This window comes from Pagrus major, chromosome 19, assembly GCF_040436345.1.
Source record: "Pagrus major chromosome 19, Pma_NU_1.0".
Classification (NCBI taxonomy): Eukaryota; Metazoa; Chordata; class Actinopteri; order Spariformes; family Sparidae; genus Pagrus; species Pagrus major.
The window spans coordinates 29,245,671-29,269,425 of NC_133233.1; the positions used below are offsets into that span (position 1 = coordinate 29,245,671).

At 40.6% G+C, this 23,755-nt stretch overlaps 2 protein-coding genes across 2 annotated transcripts in view; both read left to right on the forward strand.

The window, feature by feature from the left end:
* LOC141014397 (NACHT, LRR and PYD domains-containing protein 12-like) overlaps positions 1-23,755 on the forward strand; it is a 61,149-nt gene that overhangs the window by 28,365 nt on the left and 9,029 nt on the right. Inside the window, exons 8-14 of the mRNA XM_073488159.1 lie at positions 6,423-6,599; positions 8,765-8,938; positions 9,816-9,989; positions 10,223-10,396; positions 11,183-11,356; positions 11,828-12,001; positions 23,428-23,601. Of these exons, the coding sequence (XP_073344260.1) occupies positions 6,423-6,599; positions 8,765-8,938; positions 9,816-9,989; positions 10,223-10,396; positions 11,183-11,356; positions 11,828-12,001; positions 23,428-23,601 (1,221 nt within the window). The remainder of the gene's footprint in view (positions 1-6,422; positions 6,600-8,764; positions 8,939-9,815; positions 9,990-10,222; positions 10,397-11,182; positions 11,357-11,827; positions 12,002-23,427; positions 23,602-23,755) is intronic.
* On the forward strand, positions 17,088-22,733 carry LOC141014891 (protein NLRC3-like). The gene is made up of 5 exons (XM_073488830.1): positions 17,088-17,182; positions 18,124-18,276; positions 19,817-20,049; positions 20,244-22,023; positions 22,487-22,733. The coding sequence occupies exons 2-5, from the start codon at positions 18,155-18,157 to the stop codon at positions 22,731-22,733; spliced, it is 2,382 nt and encodes a 793-aa protein (XP_073344931.1). The 5' UTR covers positions 17,088-17,182; positions 18,124-18,154.

Genomic DNA, 23,755 nt, shown 5'->3' on the forward strand with positions numbered 1-23,755 from the left:
CCAGGTGATCGTGAGGTCTGACTTTTTTCTCGTTAACGATTTTGTGATGCAAATGTTTTACTCTTTTGAACGGATATAGTTTTTTGAAGCAAAACGCTTTATCTTCGTGACCCCGCAAACTAGCCGTAACTACTTTCTTCAGCAACAACAGCGGGACAGACCTCGGCTCACAGGACGCAGTGGGGGAAAAGTCACTGCTGATGCACGACACTGATGGTGAGGATGTCATACAACTTCATGTCAAAAAATCCGAACTATCCCTTTAATCTTCTGATCCTCCCCTAAATAATACTACCTCCACTTCTCATCTCTTTGTTCATGAGGAAGAACAAAATGCATTTTAAAAATCAACTTGTACAGTGTGTGTCTGTCTCTCTTTGTGGGTCTCTGTGTTCATTTGGACAGAGACAGAAACACACTCAGTACATTTTAATGTTAAGTGTTTGTATTGTTGTGTAGATTAATTTAGCTTTAGGCTTCTGTTGTAGTTACACAGTTGTACATGTCAGGACTGATGAGTGAGGCTGTCAACAGGAAAACGCAGCTCACCAGTGTTTCCTCCCTGGAGCTCACAGAAATGCTGCCCAGTGTCGAGGTCGACATGTGAGCTGGATCGAGTCTTTTGAAGCAGTTATTTTAAAGGTTATAAAGTCTGACTTCGAGCTGATTGAAGGAGCACTATCACTCAAGTCTAACAAGTTTAGTTTTGGGAGCTCTAGGTTCAGCAGGTTAATTTAATTTTATGGTTCCCAGTTCTGTTGTAAGGGACAGAAACAAACTTAAAGACATAACTAACAGATTAAGTTATAAACTAATGTCATATAAAATTATATGTCCTCATAAAATGGACTTTGAACTTTTTCCCTGTCAAACATTTACTTGGATCACCTGGTCGGACTGACACCATTTTGTAGAAGTGACTTCTGAGCCCTCGGTTCTGTCCACAAACATGAGACAATATGGGATCTTTGACGAGTGCTTTGTTGAACCTGGACTGTGAAGTTTCAGGTTGAGGGACATCAGGACACAGCGTAAGTTTTACATTATTGTTATTATATTTTCAGTCTCCTTGTGGACTGTAGACATGCAGGTATCCTGGTTGTTATCTGATCTATCAGGGCGTTGGCAGTCCGAAAACTGAAGACGAGAAAGCTCTTAAATTAAATTCCCACTCGCGTATTGAAGCTGTCAAAACTATTTCTGTCTGTTTGTAGTATTTGGAGCGGCTGACTGTTGCTAGGTAGATTTGAGTGCTGAGTGGGTCAGGCATGAATTGTTGACACTGCTGTGCAGACTGTCATCGGCTGACAAAGTAGAAGGAAGCCAAACGACAACGACAGCAGGAGAACATAAAGGAGAGGAGGAAAATATGAGAAACTAACTGAGTTACAGGTTTGGATGAACACACTCATTCCACATAAACCAGTTGGTGTGTTTTGTCTGGATGTTTGTTAGCTAACGTTTGCAAAAAACTGCTGGAAGAAGTCGAGTCTGTTAAGTGAAGCGAGCTGTTGGTGGTCACAGCTCAGACTGTAAAAACACATTTCAATATTGAACATGTGCTTTATCAAGTCGATCTTTCCTTCCACTGCATTTCCTCTAGATTCCCTTAAAGAGAGGCTCTGATGTGACCTGTAACTTAAAAGTAAAGACCATAAGTTAATGTAAGCTGCTTGTTTTGTTATGAGCTGCTTCGAACAAGATTAAACAAGTTGCCCGCTCTTAATTTCATGAGGCAACATGTTACCAGACATAATATCTGTAATATTATTACAGCAAATCCTTTTAGAAATGTGTTGTATTACTCTGTTACTGTTTAAAGTAATATATTACTGTAACATTTGACTTTTGTAGTGTGTCACCCTCAACACTGGTTTTAATATACCTATAAATAACTGTTTTACCAACTATAAAGATTCCCAAATGTATTATACTGTGTTTTCTGTCTCTAGTGTTGCTGGTTGACCTCTCAGACTTGAGAAGATGAGTGATTTGGAGGAAGAAGAGGACAGATCAGGGTCTCCAGGATCGAGCTGTCTGTCTCTGAAGAGTGACCGGTCCAAAGGAAACAATCCAGTCTTCAGTAATGAGCCTGGACCCTCAGACATGAAGTAAGGGACAGTTTTTACTCTGAAATGACCTGAAAATTATTCAGTTTTTTTAATGTTATCTGATAATCTACTTTACAACGTTGTTCTTTTATAATTACCGGGGTGTTTTTTATTCAGTCACTCGGGATGTTCTGATAAAACCTTTTCAACCCTGATCCAGTTCTGACCCCTTATACAGTATTTACCCAAATGTTGATTGCATATGTATCTGACACACTGAAATAACAGTAGTAGCTACTTCATTTGGCACACCTAATGTTTTTCCATGCAACTTGATCCTTGTACTGATCCAGATTCCAGAGTCTGATTGATCGATTGATTGCCAATTTCCTATTACACCCTTTGAAATTTTCTGATTACTTTTGAACTAGTTGTTAATGCGTTGTTGTGCACTTGAGTTTTTACAACATTAAAGGAGCTGCTTTAGCAATTTGCTTGCTTTTATCTGTTTGTACACAAAGCCTACATAACGTACAATTTAAATACATTCATTATGATCCATTTAATTTGAATAATATTTTGCATATTTTTTGCTCAGTAAGAAGTGCTGTGGGGTTTACGACAGCCTGATGTCACTTGAATTAATTTTTATTTTTTTTAAAACACTCGTGGGATCAGTATCGGCGTAAGAGACTGCTCACTGAAGCACAGTGCAAACACTGTGGTAAAAACCTTTAGTTACAAAGGAGAGGTTTGTGATCTGACCTCTATGAGGTGTGTGGTCATCTCCTTTAAAGTAAGAGATTGTCTCTCATATCCAGACAATGATTGACATGTATGACACTGATGATATTTGATAGAAAGTGAATTTAAAAAAATATCAGGATGTAAATAGAAACTCCATATGTAGAGTAAAAACTGCATTCAACATGTGAGGTGTTGGTTGGTCACCAGTAATGTAATGTGTTGTAAAGAATCTGTTCATCTCCACAGAGAAAAGAAGAAGAGGAGTCATGTTTCTGTGGAGGAGCAGCTGCCCTGCTGTTCTTTGTGTCAGGACGTCCTGAAGGATCCAGTCTCTACCAGCTGTGGACACTGGTTCTGCAAACAGTGCATCACATCATACTGGGACCAGTCTGCTTTACCCAGAGACTCCTCCTGTCCCCAGTGTGGGAAAAGATCCAGAACAAGAGCTGGACTGCAGACAGTCAGTCAGACTACAACTGTACAAGCTGATGGTGTTCTGCAGCAGGTTTTAGATGAACATAAGATCAGTCTGAGGAGGAGATGTGAATGTGTGACTGAAGGAAGTGATGAAACAGGAAGTGGAACCCTCCTCAACAGGATCTACACTGAGCTCTACATCACAGAGGGACAGAGTGAAGAGGTTAATACCCAACATGAGGTGAGACAGCTAGAGACAGCTTCCAAGATGGAGGCCCTCCATGACACTCCAATCAAGTGCAGCGACATCTTTAAAGCCTCACCTGACCAACAGAGACGCATCAGAGTGGTTCTGACCAACGGCGTCGCTGGCGTTGGAAAAACCTTCTCAGTGCAGAAGTTCACTCTGGACTGGGCAGAGGGCTCTGAAAACCATGATGTCAGTCTGCTGGTTCTGCTTTCGTTCAGGGAGCTGAACCTGATCAGAGATGAGCAGTACAGTCTTCTCAGGCTGCTCCATGTTTTCCATCCAACATTACAGAAGGTGACAGCAGAGAAGCTCGCTGTCTGTAAACTTCTGTTCATCTTTGACGGCCTGGATGAAAGCAGACTTTCACTGGATTTCAAGAACCATGAGGTCGTGTCTGATGTCACACAGGAGTCATCAGTCAGCGTGCTGCTGACAAACCTCATCGAGGGGAAGCTGCTTCCCTCGGCTCTCGTCTGGATAACTTCCCGACCTGCAGCAGCCAATCGGATCCCTCCTTCACGTGTCGACAGGGTAACAGAAGTACGAGGCTTCACTGACGCCCAGAAGGAGGAGTACTTCAGGAGGAGGTTCAGTGATGAAGATCTGTCCAGCAGAATCATCTCACACATCAAGACCTCCAGGAGCCTCCACATCATGTGTCTGATCCCAGTCTTCTGCTGGATCACTGCTACAGTTCTGGAGCACATGTTGACTACAGACCAGAGAGGAGAGCTGCCCAAGACCCTGACTGACATGTACTCACACTTCCTGCTGGTTCAGACAAAGAGGAAGAAGCAGAAGTACGATGAGGGACGTGAGACGAGTCCACAGGAGCTGACGGAGGCTGACAGGGAAGTTCTTCTGAAGCTAGGGAGGCTGGCGTTTGAACATCTGGAGACAGGAAACATCATGTTCTACCAAGAAGACCTGGAGCGGTGTGGTCTTAATGTCACAGAGGCCTCGGTGTACTCAGGAGTTTGTACAGAGATCTTCAGAAGAGAGAGTGTGATCTTCCAGAAAACAGTCTACTGCTTTGTTCATCTGAGCGTTCAGGAGTTTCTGGCTGCAGTCTACATGTTGCACTGTTACACCAACAGGAACAGAGACGTCCTGGAGATTTTCTTGGGGAAGACTTCTTTGGATGTCCTTCTGAAAAAAGTCATGGAGAAATCCCTTGAAAGTAAAAATGGTCACCTGGACCTGTTTGTTCGCTTCCTTCATGGCCTCTCTCTGAAGTCCAACCAGAGTCTCTTAGGAGGTCTGCTGGGTCAGACAGACAACAGTCCAGAAATCATCCAGAGAGCCATCAACAACCTGAAGGAGATGAACAGAGATGATGTCTCTCCTGACAGAAGCATCAACATCTTCCACTGTCTGACAGAGATGAACGACCACTCAGTTCATCAGGAGATCCAAGAGTTCCTGAAGTCAGAGAACAGATCAGAGAAGGAACTCTCTGTGATCCACTGCTCAGCTCTGGCCTACATGCTGCAGATGTCAGAGGAGGTTCTGGATGAGTTGGACCTGAAGACGTACAAAACATCAGAGGAGGGACGACTGAGACTGATTCCAGCTGTGAGGAACTGCAGGAAGGCTCTGTGAGTCCAGATCAGATTCGTACTAATCACTAAGTACTAATTATACTGTCAGTGTAAATGTGAACCTGTGAAAATCACTGTAGGTTGTAACTGCACGGTCATTGAACAACATGTCAAAATAAACTTTAACAAACACAAATCACAGCACCCCGTTAATTAAAATGTCATATTTACATCATAGTCAGTCTGTTTAAGTGTCAAACTGTATTATAGTTTAAGTTTTATTTTCTCTGTCATCACAGACTTTCTGGCTGTGGACTCTCAGATCTTCACTGTGAAGTCGTGGCCTTAGCTCTGAAGTCCAATCCCTCCCATCTGAGAGAGCTGGACCTGAAGGATAACAGCCTAAAAGATTCAGGAGTGAAGCTGCTGTGTTCTGGACTGAAGAGTCCAAACCGTAAACTGGAGACACTGAGGTCAGTTCATATATTTTGCTCTTGTACAGTGTAAATCCTAATTTAAATATATCACAGAAGTTTTAAATGTCTCTTGCTTGTCACAACAGCTGTCATTTTAAGTTTGTCAGTCTGAGCAGTTTGGTTCAGAATGCAGTCTGTACTCAAACTGTGTTGCTCTTCGTACAGAAACTGTAGGATTTACCCTGCTGCAAAATTAACCAATATTTAGAGACACATCTATGCACAAAAAATTAGAAGTTCAACAGATTATTATGAATAATGTCTTTTTATTCAAAACTTTCAGAACACAGTATTTTCCAGTAACTTATAAATTCATACATAAAACCTCTCTCATTAGAAACACGAGAGTGAAGCATATTTCCAAATACAGATGTTCGAATTATTGAGTCTGATCTGTCATCACTGACTGATGACATCTCAACATATATTGATGCTTTATTCGGAAGATTATGCTACTTTGTGTTCTGACTCAACCAGTGAACAGGAGCATAACCAAAAATACACTTAATTTATATTCACTATATTTCAGGAAGGTACAAGGTTACATGTGAGGTTAAGAGAACATACAAGTCACTTTGCTTAGTGCATATAAGATCCAATTATAATTAGAGATGGGACCGATCCGATCCAGTATCGGTACAGGGTTCAGATGCAGATGTAATTGACTCATTGGATATTAGACTGATGTCACCGATCTATGTCCCGATCCAGATTAATCTGTGTTGACATGAACAGCTGTATGAATGTTCTGCTGACATTTGGATGATGTCTGTAGAAGGCTGATGATGATCCACAATAACACAATGACAAAGTCACTCTACTCATTTTAGGGGAAAGCTCATTGAGTAGGACACAGTAATGTTGAGCTACACCTTTAAAACCTGAACATCTGATTGGATTATAAATTGACTTTTATCTCCATCATTTATTCTTTATTCAGATTGTTTGGCTGCAGTTTGTCAGAGATCAGCTGTGCTTCTCTGGCCTCAGCTCTGAAGTCCAACCCCTCCCATCTGAGAGAGCTGGACCTTAGTGACAACAACAAGCTGCAGGATTCAGGAGTGAAGCTGCTGTGTGATTTTCTTCAGAGTCAGCACTGTAGACTGAAGACTCTGGGGTCAGACACCATTTTTTACTTCTGTGCTCACATTAATATGATGTGAAAGTTGTGTTGACACTAAACTGCAGACATAAGGTTGATATTATACTGATAGTACTGATACTAAAATCTGTTTTCTTCTTCTGTGGTTCTCCTGTGGCAGAGCAATGTTGAACTGCACATTTAAAACCTTCATATAACAAGAAAAATCTACACTGGATAATTCAGTCTGCACCTCTGAAATGCTTAATTTGATTTTAAAGGTCACATTATATCTATGGCTGGGCGATGAAATCAATTTCATCAATTAATTCAAATTTGTGGTTTAGGACGATTTTTTTAAAATGAAAATCGGTTTTCTCATTATGTTCCTCCTCCGCTGCTCCCTTTGGGCTTCCGTAGTTCATAGTGGGCTCTGCCCTCCCCCCGCATTTACTTCCCACAGAGAGACACACACAACAACATGGCAGCAAGCAGAGGAGAGTTCGTTCCCAAAGAAGGCACAGTCTCGTCAGTAGTTTGGAAGTGATTTGGTTTTGCGGCGTAAGACCTCGAACAAAGCACGGCTCGCTGCAAAGTTTGTTTAAAGGCTGTTACAACTGAAAGCAGCAGCACGACCAATTTATTTGAGCATCTCAAACAGAGTCATGCAGCCGAGTGGGAGAAATGTTGTTCACTACGAGATGCACAAGACCACGGCAGACCACAAACACCCGCCATAAAGCAGCCAACATCAGCTGAATCATTTTCCCATTGTATTCCCTATGACAAGAAAGGGGCCCGCTGGAAAGCTATTAAGGATGCTATTGCGTTGCATATTGCTGAAGATATGGTACCCATTGATACAGTGGAAAAGCTGGGGTTTAAAAGCCAGGATTGTTATATGCAACAGGGCATGCCTCAAGCCAGAGGCGGTAGACAGGCTTGTCTTCCTTGCCAAAAATGTGTAAAAAAAAACAACTTTTTTAAAAAGTTTAAAATTAAAGACGCCAAGCATGTACCTGATGTCCTGTACATCTACCAACATGTGATGTTTACTATGCAATGCATGCAGATGTCTGATTTTGTTAACATGTCTTCAGGGATACAAAATACTAAGTTCATAAGTTTAATGAAAGTTATGGTTGCACTATATCAATCCCAATGGGGAAATTGATCTATTTTGTTAAAGCATGCAATCTGACATGTTAAACTTATTTTTTCTAGAAGCAAAAATTAGGACCTTGTAAGTTGGGACATTCTTTGAAGCTAGTAGAAAGCCAGCTGAAAAGTTACATTGTCACTGTTGCTTACAGTGGCAGGGCCTGCCATTTTGTTTACAAGCATATTTCTGGGCTTGTGTTTGGTTGCATTTTAACCACAAAAGGGATATTCAATTCAATTTAGAAGGGAAAATCAGTTTGCCTTTGTTTATTTTACTGTTAAAATAAAAGCAGTACTTGTTTTGAATAATCCCCTTGTTGTTTGTAGTTCTTTTTTTTTAAGAAGGAATAAAAAAACTTTTTAAAATTGTAAAGCGAGTTTGGTGTGAAAAAGAAGATTTTGTTTCAAGGCCATATCGCCCAGCCCTCCTTATATGGTATCTAAATTAAGTATAATAAATACAAAGAATAAATAATGTGTAATTCAAATATCAGACAATGAAAAACCTATTCAGTTTTGTCTTTTCCAACATGTTTATGAAGCTACATGATGCTGATACTGACTGAATACTTTAAAATGAAGATGCTTTGATCTGATGACTCCATTGTTCCTAAAATAGATATTGTTAATGTCTTTTATTCACATTGTTCTAAATTCATCCTGACATGTTTCTCATCTCTATAAACTTTGTGATCTTGAGTTTAATCTTAAATCAATTTCTGAGGGTTTTTCTTTGTGTTTGGCTGCACAACATGAGTTTGTATAGATGGAGCCTCTGGTGGAGCTGCAGAGTTTAAGAGGTGGAGTCACTACGTCTTTATTGAAGCAGCAGCACGTTGTCATTAATATTAATGAGAGCTCTGTTTCACTTTGTGTATTTGACAGTGTTGAACCTGCATCCTGTTGGGTTCAGGTGTTTAAAGTTTACATTTTCTAAACTTCTTCATTCTAAACCTTTTTCAACTCTGAACAGATTATTAAACACTGAATGATTTCAAGCAGCAACATTGTCTTCTAAACTTACATCATTATTTATTCAGATTGGAGGGCTGCAGTTTGTCAAAGATCAGCTGTGCTTCTCTGGCCTCAGCTCTGAAGTCCAACCCCTCCCATCTGAGAGAGCTGGAGCTGAGTTACAACAAGCTGTATGATTCAGGAGTGAAGCTGCTGTGTGATTTTCTTCAGAGTCCACACTGTAGACTGAAGACTCTGAGGTCAGACACCATGTTTTACTTCTGTGCTCAGATTAATATGATGTTAAAGTTGTGATTACACTAAACTGCAGACATAAGGCTGATATTTTACTGATCCACACTGAGTATCTTAATACTAAAGTCCACTTCTTCTTCTGTGGTTTAATCTATTGTCTGTGGCAGAACAATGTTGAGCTGCACATTTAAAACCTTCATATAACAAGAAAAGTCTATCCTGGATAATTCACTCTGAACCTCTGAAACACTTCATTTTAACTTAAGTGTTTCCTTAAATCTAAATGAAGTATAATAAATACAAAGAATAAAAAATCTGTATTTCAACTATCAGACAATAACAAATATATTCAGTTTTTTCTTTTCCAACATGTTTATGAAGCTACATGATGCTGATACTGACTGAATCCTTTAAAATGAAGATGCTTTGATCTGATGACTCCACTGTTCCTAAAATAAATATTGTAGATGTCTTTTATTCACATTGTCCTAAATTCATCCTGACATGTTTGTCATCTTTTATAAACTTTGTGATCTTGAGTTGAACCTTAAATCAGTTTCTGAGGGTTTTTCTTTGTGTCTGGCTGCACAACATGAGTTTGTATAGATGGAGCCTCTGGTGGAGCTGCAGAGTTTAAGAGGTGGAGTCACTACGTCTTTATTGAAGCAGTAGCACGTTGTCAATAAAAATGAGAGCTCTGTTTCACTTTGTGTGTTTGACAGTGTTGAACCTGCATCCTGTTGGGTTCAGGTGTTTAAAGTTGACATTTTCTAAACTTCTTTACTCTAAACCTTCTTCAGCTCTGAACAGATTATAAAACACTGAATGATTTCAAGCAGGAACATTGTCTTCTAAACTTACATCATTTATTCCTTTATTCAGATTGCACGGCTGCAGTTTGTCAGAGATCAGCTGTGCTTCTCTGGCCTCAGCTCTGAAGTTCAACCCCTCCCATATGAGAGAGCTGGACCTGAGTCTCAACAAGATGCAGGATTCAGGAGTGAAGCTGCTGTGTGATTTTCTTCAGAGTCCACACTGTAGACTGGAGACTCTGGGGTCAGACACCATTTTTTACATATGTGCTCAGATTAATATGATGTGAAAGTTGTGAGTATACTAAACTGCAGACATAAGGCTGATATCATAGTGATCCACACTGTGTATCTTAATGCTTAAGTCCATTTTCTTCTTCTGTGGTTTAGTCCATTGGTTGTGACAGAGCAATGTTGAGCTGCTCATTTAAAACCTTCAACCTTCATTAAAAACTTTCATCATTATTCTTTATTCAGATTGAGGAGCTGCAGTTTGTCAGAGATCAGCTGTGCTTCTCTGGCCTCAGCTCTGAAGTCCAACCCCTCCCATCTGAGAGAGCTGGAGCTGAGTGTCAACAAGCTGCAGGATTCAGGAGTGAAGCTGCTGTGTGACTTTCTGCAGAGTCCACACTGTAGACTGAAGACTCTGAGGTCAGACGCTATTTTTTACTTATGTTTTTCAGATTAGTATGATGTGAAATGTGATTACACTTAAGTTCAGACATAAGGCTGATGTTATACTGATGCACACTGAGTATCTTAATGCTAAAGTCCACTTCTTCTTCTGTGGTTTAGTCTATTGTCTGTGGCCGAACAATGTTGAGCTGCACCTTTAAAACCTTCATATAAAAAGAAATATCCACATTGGATAATTGCTCTGAACCTGTGAAAGTCCTGATTTTATGATAAATGTTTTCTTAACTTGTCTGAATAAATTATGATAAAATAATATAAATACAGAGAATAATAATCTGTACTATTGGACAAGAACAAATATCTTTGGTAAAGAAATATTGCACATTTTGTTCACTTTTCCCAGAAAAAAATGTCATGATGTATTTGTCATCTTTGGAAACTTTATGATCACGAGTCGAATCTTAAATCAGTTTCTGGGGGTTCCTCTTTGTGTTTGGCTGCACAAGATGAGTTTGTATAGATGGAGCCTCTGGTGGAGCTGCAGAGTTTAAGAGGTGGAGTCACTATGTCGTTATTGAAGCAGCAGCACGTTGTCATTAATATTAATGAGAGCTCTGTTTCACTTTGTGTATTTGACAGTGTTGAACCTGCATCCTGTTGGGTTCAGGTGTTTAAAGTTGACTTTTTCTAAACTTCTTCATTCTGAACCTTCATCAGCTCTGAACAGATTATTAAACACTGAATGATTTCAAGCAGGAACATTAAAGTCTTTTAAAGTTACATCATTTATTCTTTATTCAGATTGAGTGGCTGCAGTTTGTCAGAGATCAGCTGTGCTTCCCTGGCCTCAGCTCTGAAGTCCAACCACTCCCATCTGAGACAGCTGTGGCTGAGTTACAACAAGCTGCAGGATTCAGGAGTGAAGCTGCTGTGTGATTTTCTGCAGAGTCCACACTGTAGACTGAACTATCTAGGGTCAGACACCTTTTTTTTTTTTTTTTTTTTTTTGACTTCTGTGCTCAGACTAATATGATGTGAAATTTGTGGCGACACTAAACTGCAGACATAAGGCTGATATTATACTGATCCACACTGAGTATCTTAATGCTAAAGTCTGTTTTCTTCCTTCTGTGGTTTAGTCCATTGACTGTGGCAGAGCAATGTTGAGCTGCACATTTAAAACCTTCATATAACAAGAAAAGTCTGTCCTGGACAATTCACTCTGAACATCTGAAGCTCTTAAATTTATCTGAAATGTTTCCTTATATTTAAATTAAATATAATAAGGTCAAATAATTAATTTATATCTAAATTATTACACCATAGCAAATGAATTAAGTATTTTATATATCAAACATTGTTGTACTCTGAAAATGTTATTAAATACTGAATAATGTCAAGCAGGAACATTGTCTTCTAATCTTTCATCATTTATCCTTTATTCAGATTGAGTGGCTGCAGTTTGTCAGAGATCAGCTGTGCTTCTCTGGCCTCAGCTCTGAAGTCCAACCCCTCCCATCTGAGAGATCTGGACATGAGTGGAAACAACCTGCAGGATTCAGACATGAAGCTGATGTCTGATCTCCAGAAGAGTCCAGACTGTCGACTGGAGACTCTGAGGTCAATAGACTGTTGAGTCAGTTCATGTTGGTTTCAGCAGTATTGTACTAAACACAGTATCAAAGTAAAGATCCAGTATTTCCTGAGAGAGACATGAGATGCATCACTTCTACTGTCTCTCTGCTTCTCTCATCAGATGGAAATGATCTCTGTCAGAGTGATGAGGAAGGTGGAGGTGTTGAGAGGATCAGCTGTGTCCTGATGATCCAGAGAGGTTGAAGCAGCACCTTCAGCTGGTGGGTGGAGAGGCTCTGACTGGGCCGTGTTACTGGGAGGTGGAGTGGAGAGGAGAGCTTCATCCAGCAGTGACTGACGGACCAATCACAACAAGTGGAGATGACTGTCAGTGCTGCAGTGTGAACTGCTCTGAGATCAGCTCCACTGTCACACACAATGTCCAGTCCAGCACCGTCCCTGTGTTCCTCTGGATGTGACAGAGTATCATCAGTGTATCTGGACTGCTCTGCTGCTGCTCTGTCCTTCTACACAGTCTCTGCAGACACACTGACACTCCTCCACTCCTTCTGCTCCACACTCAGACACCTCCTCCACCTGGAACCTGGACCTGGACCTGGACCAGGACCTGGACCTGGATCTTTATGTTGTCTTGTTCTTTTTGTATCATTCCTTCAGATACTCTGAACCCAAAGTAACAAAACAGATTATTAATATTTGTAATCATTATTGTTGAAGCTGTTTAAGTCTCACACAGGCCTGTTAAACTATTGTGAACTTAACTGTAAAATATGTTTATTACTTTGTGTTGTAGCTCCACCTTGTGGTGTGATGAAGAACTGCAGCTAATGTCCACATTGTATTTCTAAACTTCTTGCAGATTGATATCAGTTTGCAGCAGCCAGACTGCAGGTGCAGAGTTATGAAAGTAAGATTGTGTATCATTCTTAGTTCTTAATTCTCGCTTCGTGCTTGATGAAAGTTTAAATGTATTTGTTCCGTTTTTCTTCTCTGAGTTTTGAAATGTGTTTCATGTGTTTATGATGTCTTTTCTATTACAACACTCACAATCCATTCTGTGCTTTGTGTGTTTTACTGTCAGATGTCTGTAGGACACACACTTAAAAAACAAAGAGAAGCAGAATGACACTGAGGAAATCAGACTTTCAGAAAATGAAAATTAAGAAAGTGAAGTAAATGATTCCAGTAGACATCGTAAGCATGACAACAAAGCATTAGTCACTGTAATTTGTTTCCTATCAAAATAAAAGGACAAAAACTATTGTGGTCTCCTCTCCCTGTTGTTACATGAATGTACTGTACAGTTTATATCCACTATATAGTTATTGGACCAGTGAACTGTAATTTGGGGCCTGATACAGTCATGAAACCTAATAATCACAAATTGTGTGCTACAAATGCCAAATAAAATACATTGAGTGCTTCATCGTCTATGATGTCATCAGCGTATAAAGGCCACAGCATCGTAAAGTAGAGACACATACAAGACTTTATATTACCTTCATTACTGACTGAGTTAAAAACACCTTTTTCACTTCATCAGCTGTTTCTAATCGTCTTAATGAGCAATAATACAAACCTCTACCAACAACATGAACAGCAGTCTGAATAAACAGCAGCTTTCTGTTGGTGGTTTGTGCTCAGACAACTATCGAGTATCTTCCCTGAGCTTCGGACAGTTTGATGTCGTGTAAAACTCCTTTAAAACCTTGTCAGCTGGTGGCAGCGGTCAACACACCATCACTTGTGCTTTCTTTGTTGTGTGTCAAATAAAACACAGAGAAAAAACCGACGACAGAAAAGTGGCTCCACAATAAGTTAACAAAATAGTGTGACTTTCTTTTCTTTTGTCAAAAAATGACATTTAAACTGCAGCTTCTGAATCTTCCTTCATTATTAGTACTAATCCTGTGTCTTTATGTATTAATGCTGCGGTGACTGGTTTCATTTCATCTCTGAGGTTTTATCTGAATTATATTATTTTTAGTGTGAAATGATGTTTCAGAAAACTCACATCCTGATATTAACAACTCATCACCTGTCTCGTCATGTAAACTCCAACTAAAGAGTCCAACTTGTACACAGACGGATATATTTCACACATGATGTCATAAAAAATCTACTTGTTGATTTTTTTCTATGGATTTCCAAAGTCGTCCGTTTATTGGAGGAAGGTTCAGTTTGAGTTTCCTCCCGAGGTGTGTGTTTGTGTCCTTCAGTGAGCTGCAGGTGAAGGAAAATGAGTGTTTGTCTGCTGTCAGACTGTCAAACAGCAGCAACAACCCAACACAGCAGAGAACATGGAGCCTGTGAGACACCTGGTCTGAGCAGGTGAGGAGCAGTTTGTTGGTTTGGACAGCAGGTGGTGCTGCTGCATCAACAGTGAGCTGCTGAGTCTCCTCTCTTTATAAAATATGGTGCTTAACAGAGATAAAAGTAGTCTGCTTCTGTTTGTTTAAATCCTTTTCTTACGATGAGTCAGACAACAGACCAGAATAAGCTGATTTCCTCGTGTTATAAATGTCTCCTGATGTGTTGCTGAAGCTTCAGCTCCGTTTTATAACACTCAGCCTCCATCAGGGCTCCCTCAGAGGCTCCGCCCACTCCGCTGTCTGCGCAGGCGCACTGAACGCAGCTAACGGCTCCACCCTCTGTTCGCGAGGACGCTTGTAGAAGGTTCGATGGAGGAAAATGGCGCCAAACAATAAACGAGAAAGAAACGTCCTCAAGAAGGAGAAGAGAGGAGGAGGAGGAGGAGAGGAGAGGAGGAGGAAGAGGAGGAGGAAGAGGAGAGGAAGAGGAGAGGAGGAGGAGGAGGAGGAGGAGAGGAGGAGGAGGAGGAGGAGGAGGAGGAGAGGAGGAGGAGGAGAGGAAGAGGAGGAGGAGGAGGAGGAGGAGGAGGAGAGGAGGAGGAGGAGGAGGAGAGGAGGAGGAGGAGGAGGAGAGGAAGAGGAGGAGATGAAGGTGGAGTTTTATTACAGTAAAGTGGAATAAAGTCTGACTCGGGACGCTTTATGATGAGCGAGCTCGCTAACGGTCTTGAAGTAGCCGTTAGCTCGCTAGCTTAGCTTAACTTTGTGAGTGAGACTCCAGTAACAACTAAACTTAGATAAGATGAGAAGATGAGCTTTGTCTGTAAGTTTGTCTACATGTTGACCTGGTGTAACATCGTCTCTACATCCTAACAGCGTGATGCAGTTCACTGATGCTCACAACTTCACAGTCGCACTGATCTGAGTTCAGCAGCACAGCCGCCATTTATTCATTCAGCGTCGCTGCTGGTAATCGTCATCATGTCTGCGCCGAACCACAATGCGAACATTTGCCAGAGTGGAACGAGCCTTTGCTGGATGGTGGTTTCACCTCTGGGGACACTGGGCTTCTGGTTTAGCCGCTGGTTATATGAATAATGGATATCTGGGCCAAGATTTCTCTTCCCTGCTGTCAATTCTCTTCAGATATCTTCATATGAATGCAGATACATTTTTTAAAAAGCTAATTAAACACTAAATTAACAGATAACAGCCTCCACTCAGTCTTCACACAGCTGGTGAATAAGAACAGCTGCATTTCAGTTGTGTTTAACAGCCCTGGTGTTGTAAGATGACTGATAGATGAACCATTCTGTACACAGTACACACACACTGCACTGTGTATATATATAAGAGACACAAGAAACCACAAACAGAGTGGGAGGAGTTGTCACACCAGGTGTTTGAAACTCACCTTGTGCTGAGATGAAAGGTTGTTCAGCTTAACCAACTCTCTCCCGTCAGACAGAAAACTAGAGATTTAACATCATTTATGTTTGACCATTCTGACTAAAACTCTAAATCAGTCTTTTCTGTGTGAGCACCACCTACTCACAGACACAGTGTTAGTGTAAATGTTGAGGGGAGGAGCAACACAAACCAGATGATCCAGGTATGAGAACAGGAAGGTAACCTGAAGCTGTCCTGTCAGTTCAGATCATCAGATTTGAGTCGACAGAGCAGATGGAGGAAAACTGAACTCAGGCAGTGAGTGTTAATATAATTGTGTTTATTATTATACTGCTGAATTCTGTGAGTCAGTTTTCTCCCTGTGGACTGTAAAGTAAAGTAATGTTAGAGTGAACTCAACAGTTTGATTCATCTGTGGTAACAAAGTTGTGATTGACTGAATATTACACATATACATATTAAACCCACTGTAACTAAAGGAAACAAGCACAGATTTAAAGAAAACTGACCAGCTGGAGTTTTCGCTGGTTTTATTATACTGTCTTTATGTGTGTCTGTGTTTGTGTTTGTGTGTGTTTGATGTGTGTGTTACTTCCTGGTCTGTGTTACTTCCTGGTCTCTTCTATCCCTTTAACACTGGCAACAAAAAAATACTTACACCTGCCAACATCAGACTTTTTTGTGCAATGTGAATGTATATTATCGGGATTCACTGCATCCAATGACCCAGCAGTAGTCACAAGACTTTATCGTCTCGGGCTCGGCTCAGCTGTGATGTAAACACACTCATTTACTCTCCTTATCAGGCGTGATGCTTTGACATGTTGAGGCAGTTGTCTTGTTATCTTTCCTTCTGTCTCTGCGAAGCAGCTTGAACATCATTTGTACTTAATCTTCTGATCCTCCTCTAAATAATACTACTTTCACTTTACATCTCTCATGCATTTTAAAAACCAACTTGTACAGTGTGTGTCTGTCTCTCTTTGTGGGTCTCTGTGTTCATTTGGACAAAGACAGAAACACACTAAGTATGTTTTAATGTTAAGTGTTTGTATTGTTGTGTAGATTATTTAGTTGAAGCAGTTATTTTAAAGGGTTTATAAAGTCTGACTTGGAGCTGATTGAAGGAGCACTATCACTTCAGTCTAACAAGTTTAGTTTTGGGACCTCTGGGGTCAGCAGATTAATTTTCTTTTATAGTTCCCAGTTCTGTTGTGAGGGACAGAAACAAATTAAAGACATAACTAACAGATTAAGTCATAAACTAATGTCATATAAAATTATATTATATATAAAATGTACTTTGAACTTTTTCCCTGTCAAACATTTACTTGGATCACCTGGTCGGACTGACACCATTTTGTAGAAATGACTTCTGAGCCCTCGGTTCTGTCCACAAACATGAGACAGTATGGGATTTTTGACGAGTGCTTTGTTGAACTTGGACTGTGAAGTTTCAGGTTGAGGGACATCAGGACACAGCGTAAGTTTTACATTATTGTCATATTTTCAGTCTCCCTGTGGACTGTAGACGTGCAGGTATCCTGGTTGTTATCTGATCTTTCAGGGCGTTGACAGTCAGAAAACTGAAGACGAGAAAGCTCTTAAATTAAATTCCCACTCACGTATTGAAGCTGTAAGTGATTCTAGAAAGTTGAAATGTTGATTATCAAAACTATTTCTGTCTGTTTGTAGTATTTGGAGCGGCTGACTGTTGCTAGGTAGATTTGAATGCTGAGTGGGTCAGGCATGAATTGTTGACACTGCTGTGCAGACTGTCATCGGCTGACAAAGTAGAAGGAAGCCAAACGACAACGACAGGAGGAGAACATAAAGGAGAGGAGGAAAATATGAGAAACTAACTGAGTTACAGGTTTGGATGAACACACTCATTCCACATAAACCAGTTGGTGTGTTTTGTCTGGATGTTTGTTAGCTAACGTTAACAAAAAACTGCTGGAAGAAGTGGAGTCTGTTAAGTGAAGCGAGCTGTTGGTGGTCACAGCTCAGACTGTAAAAACACATTTCAGTGTTGAACATGTGCTTTATCAAGTTGATCTTTCCTTCCACTGCATTTCCTCTAGATTCCCTTAAAGAGAGGCTCTGATGTGACCTGTAACTTAAAAGTAAAGACTGTCTGTTAATGTTAGCTGCTTGTTTTGTTATGAGCTGCTTTGAACAAGATTAAACAAGTTGCCCGCTCTTAATTTCATGAGGCAACATGTTACCAGATATAATATCTGTAATATTATTACAGCCAATCAAAGAAATGTTTTATATTACTCTGTTACTGCTTAAAGTAATATATTACTGTAACATTTTACTTTTGCAGCGCGTCACCCTCAACACTGGTTTGAACATAAAAATAACTTTTACCAATTATAAAGATTCCCAAATGTATTATACTGTGTTTTGTGTCTCTAGTGTTGCTGGTTGACCTCTCAGACTTGAGAAGATGAGTGACTTGGGGGAAGAAGAGGACAGATCAGAGTCTCCAGGATCGAGCTGTCTGTCTCTGAAGAGTGACCGGTCCAAAGGGAACCCTCCAGTCTTCAGTAATGAACCCTTTGATATAAAGTAAGAGACATTTTTAATGTTATCTGATAATCTACTTCACAACGCTGTTCTTTTATAATTGAGTGTTTTTTGATCAGTCACTAGGTGTTATTATCATGTCCTGATAAAACTTTTTATTCTTCAAACCTGATCTGATCCCGACTCCTTATATTTGCTTCAATGTTGATTAAATATATTTCTGACACAGTGAAATAACAGCAGTAGCTAGTTCGTTTGGCACACCTTATTTTTTTCCATGCAACCTGATTCAAATGGAGGTTCAAGGTTCAGCTTTATTATCATTATAAAATACACAATTGCACAATGAAATGCAATTTTGGCCTCTGCCATGTTACACACAGAGAAAATGTATAAAGAGAGTTTAAAACATGTAAGTTAGAATGGAATTAAATCATGAATTAAAAAAAGAGTGCATTCAAATATAACTGAGAGGGAAAACTTAATTATGTTTGCAAGGACGATATACAGTTACAGTACATGAGTCAAAAGGAGAGAAGTGCTGCAGCACTAGCAGAGAATAGTACAGGACCTCAGTAGAGTTCATGAAGAACTGCAGTACATGAAGTAATTCAGTGATGAACCTGGACCCTCAGACAAAAACAGTCATCAGATGGTTTCCACTTTAAGCTAACCTGATGAAGATTCAGTGTTTATTGTTCAAATTCAATATAGTTTCATGTTTTCCTGTTCAAAGGCTCAAAATATGTAAATATTCCCCTTTGTGGTTTTGAATGTAGAAGCTGAAAGTAATTTTCCTCTTAAATCGACATATTTCAATCTGTGAGCCTCAGACACTTGAATCTACTTTATCTAAGATGCTCCATGTTCTTCGACTCATGTTGAATTGAAACCTGTACAGCAGAGAAAAGATGAATTATGAGGGATGAATTTGCTGAGACGTGAATAATCTTTGTTCAGGCTAATTCTTTAGCTTCTGCCTGTAGATCCAGCTAGATTTGGGACTGATCCAGTCTAATATCTGCATTGAGTGCTGATACTGATGTAATTTACTTGTCAGATATTGAACTGTCGTCTTTGTTTCTCGTACTCATCCAGATTCCAAAGTCTGATTGATTGATTGCCAATTTCTGCACTCTTGTGTTTCTTTTAAATTAAGAGATTGTTTCTCATATCCAGACAATGATTGACATCTATGATGTTGATGATATTTGATGCCATATTTTAGACGTCTTTCCCGACATGGTTGGCTATTAATTGTTAACTGTCTAACCGCGATGTCGAAGGGACCTGCCTTGTTAAAAAAAAAAACACTGACAGTGAGTGAGTGTCAGGACTTCCTGTATCTGGCCCTTCAAATTAAAAGCCCTCCAGCCTTTTATACACAGGCCACATAGATTTTGACTTAATTTTGACAAGACACGGCTCCAAATGTTTTTGTTTTTTTTCCTGCGACCAATCGACCAATGAAATTTTGGTCGGCTAATGATTTTTTGGTCGACTATTTGGGGGCAGCCCTAGTGAGGTGTTGGTTGGTCACCAGTAATGTAATGTGTTGTAAAGAATCTGTTCATCTCCACAGAAAGAAAAAGAAGAAAAAGAAGAAGAAGAAGAGGAGTCATGTTTCTGTGGAGGAGCAGCTGTCCTGCTGTACTTTGTGTGAGGACATCCTGAAGGATCCAGTCTCTACCAGCTGTGGACACTGGTTCTGCAGACAGTGCATCACCTCATACTGGGACCAGTCTGCTTCACCCAGAGACTCCTCCTGTCCCCAGTGTGGAGAAAGATCAGCCAGTCAGAGCAGCACTGTACAAGGTAAGACTGAACATCTGTCTGCTGATGTCATCATGTCTGAAAACAGGATTCTTCTTCATTAATGTGTTGTCTTGTTCAGCAAAGACATTAAAGATTTTGATAGAATCCTTTCTTTAGTTTTGGTCTTCATCCTGAAAATAATCACCAGATTCTCAAATTCTTTCTTTAGTCTCATATTTTTCCTTCTCTTTCAGCAGATAGTGTTCTGCAGCAGGTTTTAGATGAACATAAGATCAGTCTGAGGAGGAGATGTGAATCTGTGACTGAAGGAATTGATGAAACAGGAAGTGGAACCCTCCTCAACAGGATCTACACTGAGCTCTACATCACAAAGGGACAGAGTGAAGAGGTTAATACCCAACATGAGGTGAGACAGCTAGAGACAGCTTCCAAGAAGAAGCCCTCAAGTGAAACTACAATCAGGTGCAGCGACATCTTTAAAGCCTCACCTGACCAACAGAGACACATCAGAGTCGTTCTGACCAACGGCGTCGCTGGAGTTGGAAAAACCTTCTCAGTGCAGAAGTTCACTCTGGACTGGGCAGAGGGCTCCGAAAACCAAGATATCAGTCTGCTGGTTCTGCTGTCGTTCAGGGAGCTGAACCTGATCAGAGATGAGCAGTACAGTCTTCTCAGGCTGCTCCATGTTTTCCATCCAACATTACAGAAGGTGACAGCAGAGAAGCTCGCTGTCTGTAAACTTCTGTTCATCTTTGACGGCCTGGATGAAAGCAGACTTTCACTGGATTTCAAGAACAATGAGGTCGTGTCTGATGTCACACAGAAGTCATCAGTCAGCGTGCTGCTGACAAACCTCATCGAGGGGAAGCTGCTTCCCTCGGCTCTCGTCTGGATAACTTCCAGACCTGCAGCAGCCAATCAGATCCCTCCTTCATGTGTCGACAGGGTAACAGAAGTACGAGGCTTCACTGACGCCCAGAAGGACGAGTACTTCAGGAGGAGGTTCAGTGATGAAGATCTGTCCAGCAGGATCATCTCACACATCAATACCTCCAGGAGCCTCTACATCATGTGTCTGATCCCAGTCTTCTGCTGGATCACTGCTACAGTTCTGGAGCACATGTTGACTACAGACCAGAGAGGAGAGCTGCCCAAGACCCTGACTGACATGTACTCACACTTCCTGCTGGTTCAGACAAAGAGGAAGAAGCAGAAGTACGATGAGGGACGTGAGAAGAGTCCACAGAAGCTGACGGAGGCTGACAGGGAACTTCTTCTGAAGCTGGGGAGGCTGGCGTTTGAACATCTGGAGACAGGAAACATCATGTTCTACCAAGAAGACCTGGAGCGGTGTGGTCTTAATGTCACAGAGGCCTCGGTGTACTCAGGAGTTTGTACAGAGATCTTCAGAAGAGAGAGTGTGATCTTCCAGAAAACAGTCTACTGCTTTGTTCATCTGAGCGTTCAGGAGTTTCTGGCTGCAGTCTACATGTTCCACTGTTATACCAACAGGAACACAGAGGTCCTTGAAATTTTCTTGGGGAAGACTTCTTTGGACGTCCTTCTGAAAAAAGCCATGGAGAAATCCCTTGAAAGTAAAAATGGCCACCTGGACCTGTTTGTCCGTTTCCTTCATGGCCTCTCTCTGGAGTCTAACCAGAGACTCTTGGGAGGCCTGCTGGGTCAGGCAGATGACAGTCCAGAAATCATCCAGAGAGTCATCAACAACCTAAAAGAAATGAACACTGATGAAATGTCTCCTGACAGAAGCATCAACATCTTCCACTGTCTGATGGAGATGAACGACCACTCAGTTCATCAGGAGATCCAAGAATTCCTGAAGTCAAAGAACAGATCAGAGAAGAAACTCTCTGTGATCCACTGCTCAGCTCTGGCCTACATGCTGCAGATGTCAGAGGAGGTTCTGGATGAGGTGGACCTGAAGAAGTACAACACATCAGATGAGGGACGACAGAGACTGATTCCAGCTGTGAGGAGCTGCAGGACGGCTCTGTGAGTCCAGATGTGATTATCAACATCATAAACCATCATAAAGCTGAAGACATCAACTTTAGAGTGAAGATGAACACTTAACACATGTCCACAAAATGATATCATCACCAAGCTCAGAGAAGAAATGATCTTGTTAAACTCCACTTGAGGAAAAACTTACTAATACAATTATAATAATATAAGTACTAATTATACTGCCAGTGCAATAGGAGTCATTAAATTAATTTAATGGTTGATGAAAATCAGACAGTGACATAATAAGACAATTAAAGACGCACAAAATTATCACATGACTGAAATAAATACATTTACATCCAGGTCATTGAACAACGTGAAAATAAACTTTAACAAACACAAATCACAGCACCCCGTTAATTAAAATATGACACATTTACATTATAGTCAGTCTGTTTAAGTGTCAAACTGTATTTTAGTTTAAGTTTTATTTTCTCTGTCATCACAGACTTTCTGGCTGTGGACTCTCAGAGACTCACTATGAAGTCGTGGCCTCAGCTCTGAAGTCCAACCCCTCCCATCTGAGAGAGCTGGACCTGAACAACAACAGCCTGAAAGATTCAGGAGTGAAGCTGCTGTGTTCTGGACTGAAGAGTCCAAACTGTAAACTGGAGACACTGAAGTCAGTTCATATATTTTTGCAAACTGTTGCTCTTAGTATGGGAAATGTAGGTTTTACCCTGCTGCAAAATTAACTAATATTTAGAATTTTTGAGACACATCTATGCACAACAAATTAGAAGAAGTTCAACAGATTATAATGAATAATGTCTTTTTATTCAAAACCTTTTGAACACAGTATTATCCAGGAACTTGTTCATTCATACATAAGGCCTCTCTCTCTCTCTCTCTCTCATTAGAAACATGAGCACAGACACAGAGTGTGAAGCATATTTCCAAATACAGATGTTTGAATTATTGGGTCTGATCTGTTACCACTGACTGATGACATCTCAACATGTATTGATATTTCAGGAAGGTACTAGGTTACATGTAAGGTTAAGAGAACATACGAGTCACTTTGCTTAGTGCACATTTGATCCAATTATAATTAGAGATGGGACCGATCCGATCCAGTATCGGTACAGGGTTCAGATGCAGATGTAATTGACTCATTGGATGTTGGACTGATGTCACCGATCTACGTCCCGATCCAGATTAATCTGTGTTGACATGAACAGCTGGATAAATGTTGTGCTGACATGTGGATGATGTCTGTAGAAGGCTGATGATGATCCACAATAACACAATGACAAAGTTACTCTACTCATTTTAGAGAAAAGCTCATTGATGAGGACACAGTAATGTTGAGCTACACCTTTAAAACCTGAACATATCTGATTGACTTATAAAATTTACTTTTATCTACATCATTTATTCTTTATTCAGATTGGAGAACTGCAGTTTGTCAGAGATCAGCTGTGCTTCTCTGGCCTCAGCTCTGAAGTCCAACCCCTCCCATCTGAGAGAGCTGGAGCTGAGTATCAACAAGCTGCAGGATTCAGGAGTGAAGCTGCTGTGTGATTTTCTGCAGAGTCCACACTGTAGACTGAAGACTCTGAGGTCAGACACCATTCTTTACTTCTGTGCTCAGATTAATATGATGTGAAAGTTGAGTTGGCACTAAACTGCAGACATACGTCTGATATTATACTGATCCACACTGAGTGTCTTAGTGCTAAAGTCCATTTTTTTCTTCTGTGGTTTAGTCTATTGT

Bases quoted from the DNA above. Each gene is read 5' to 3' on its own strand.
- LOC141014891 (XM_073488830.1), top strand. From the start codon at position 18,155: ATGAGTGACTTGGGGGAAGAAGAGGACAGATCAGAGTCTCCAGGATCG. The intron at 20,050-20,243 runs GTAAGACTGAAC...CTTCTCTTTCAG, and splicing joins TCAGAGCAGCACTGTACAAG to CAGATAGTGTTCTGCAGCAG. The intron at 22,024-22,486 runs GTGAGTCCAGAT...CTGTCATCACAG, and splicing joins AGGAGCTGCAGGACGGCTCT to ACTTTCTGGCTGTGGACTCT.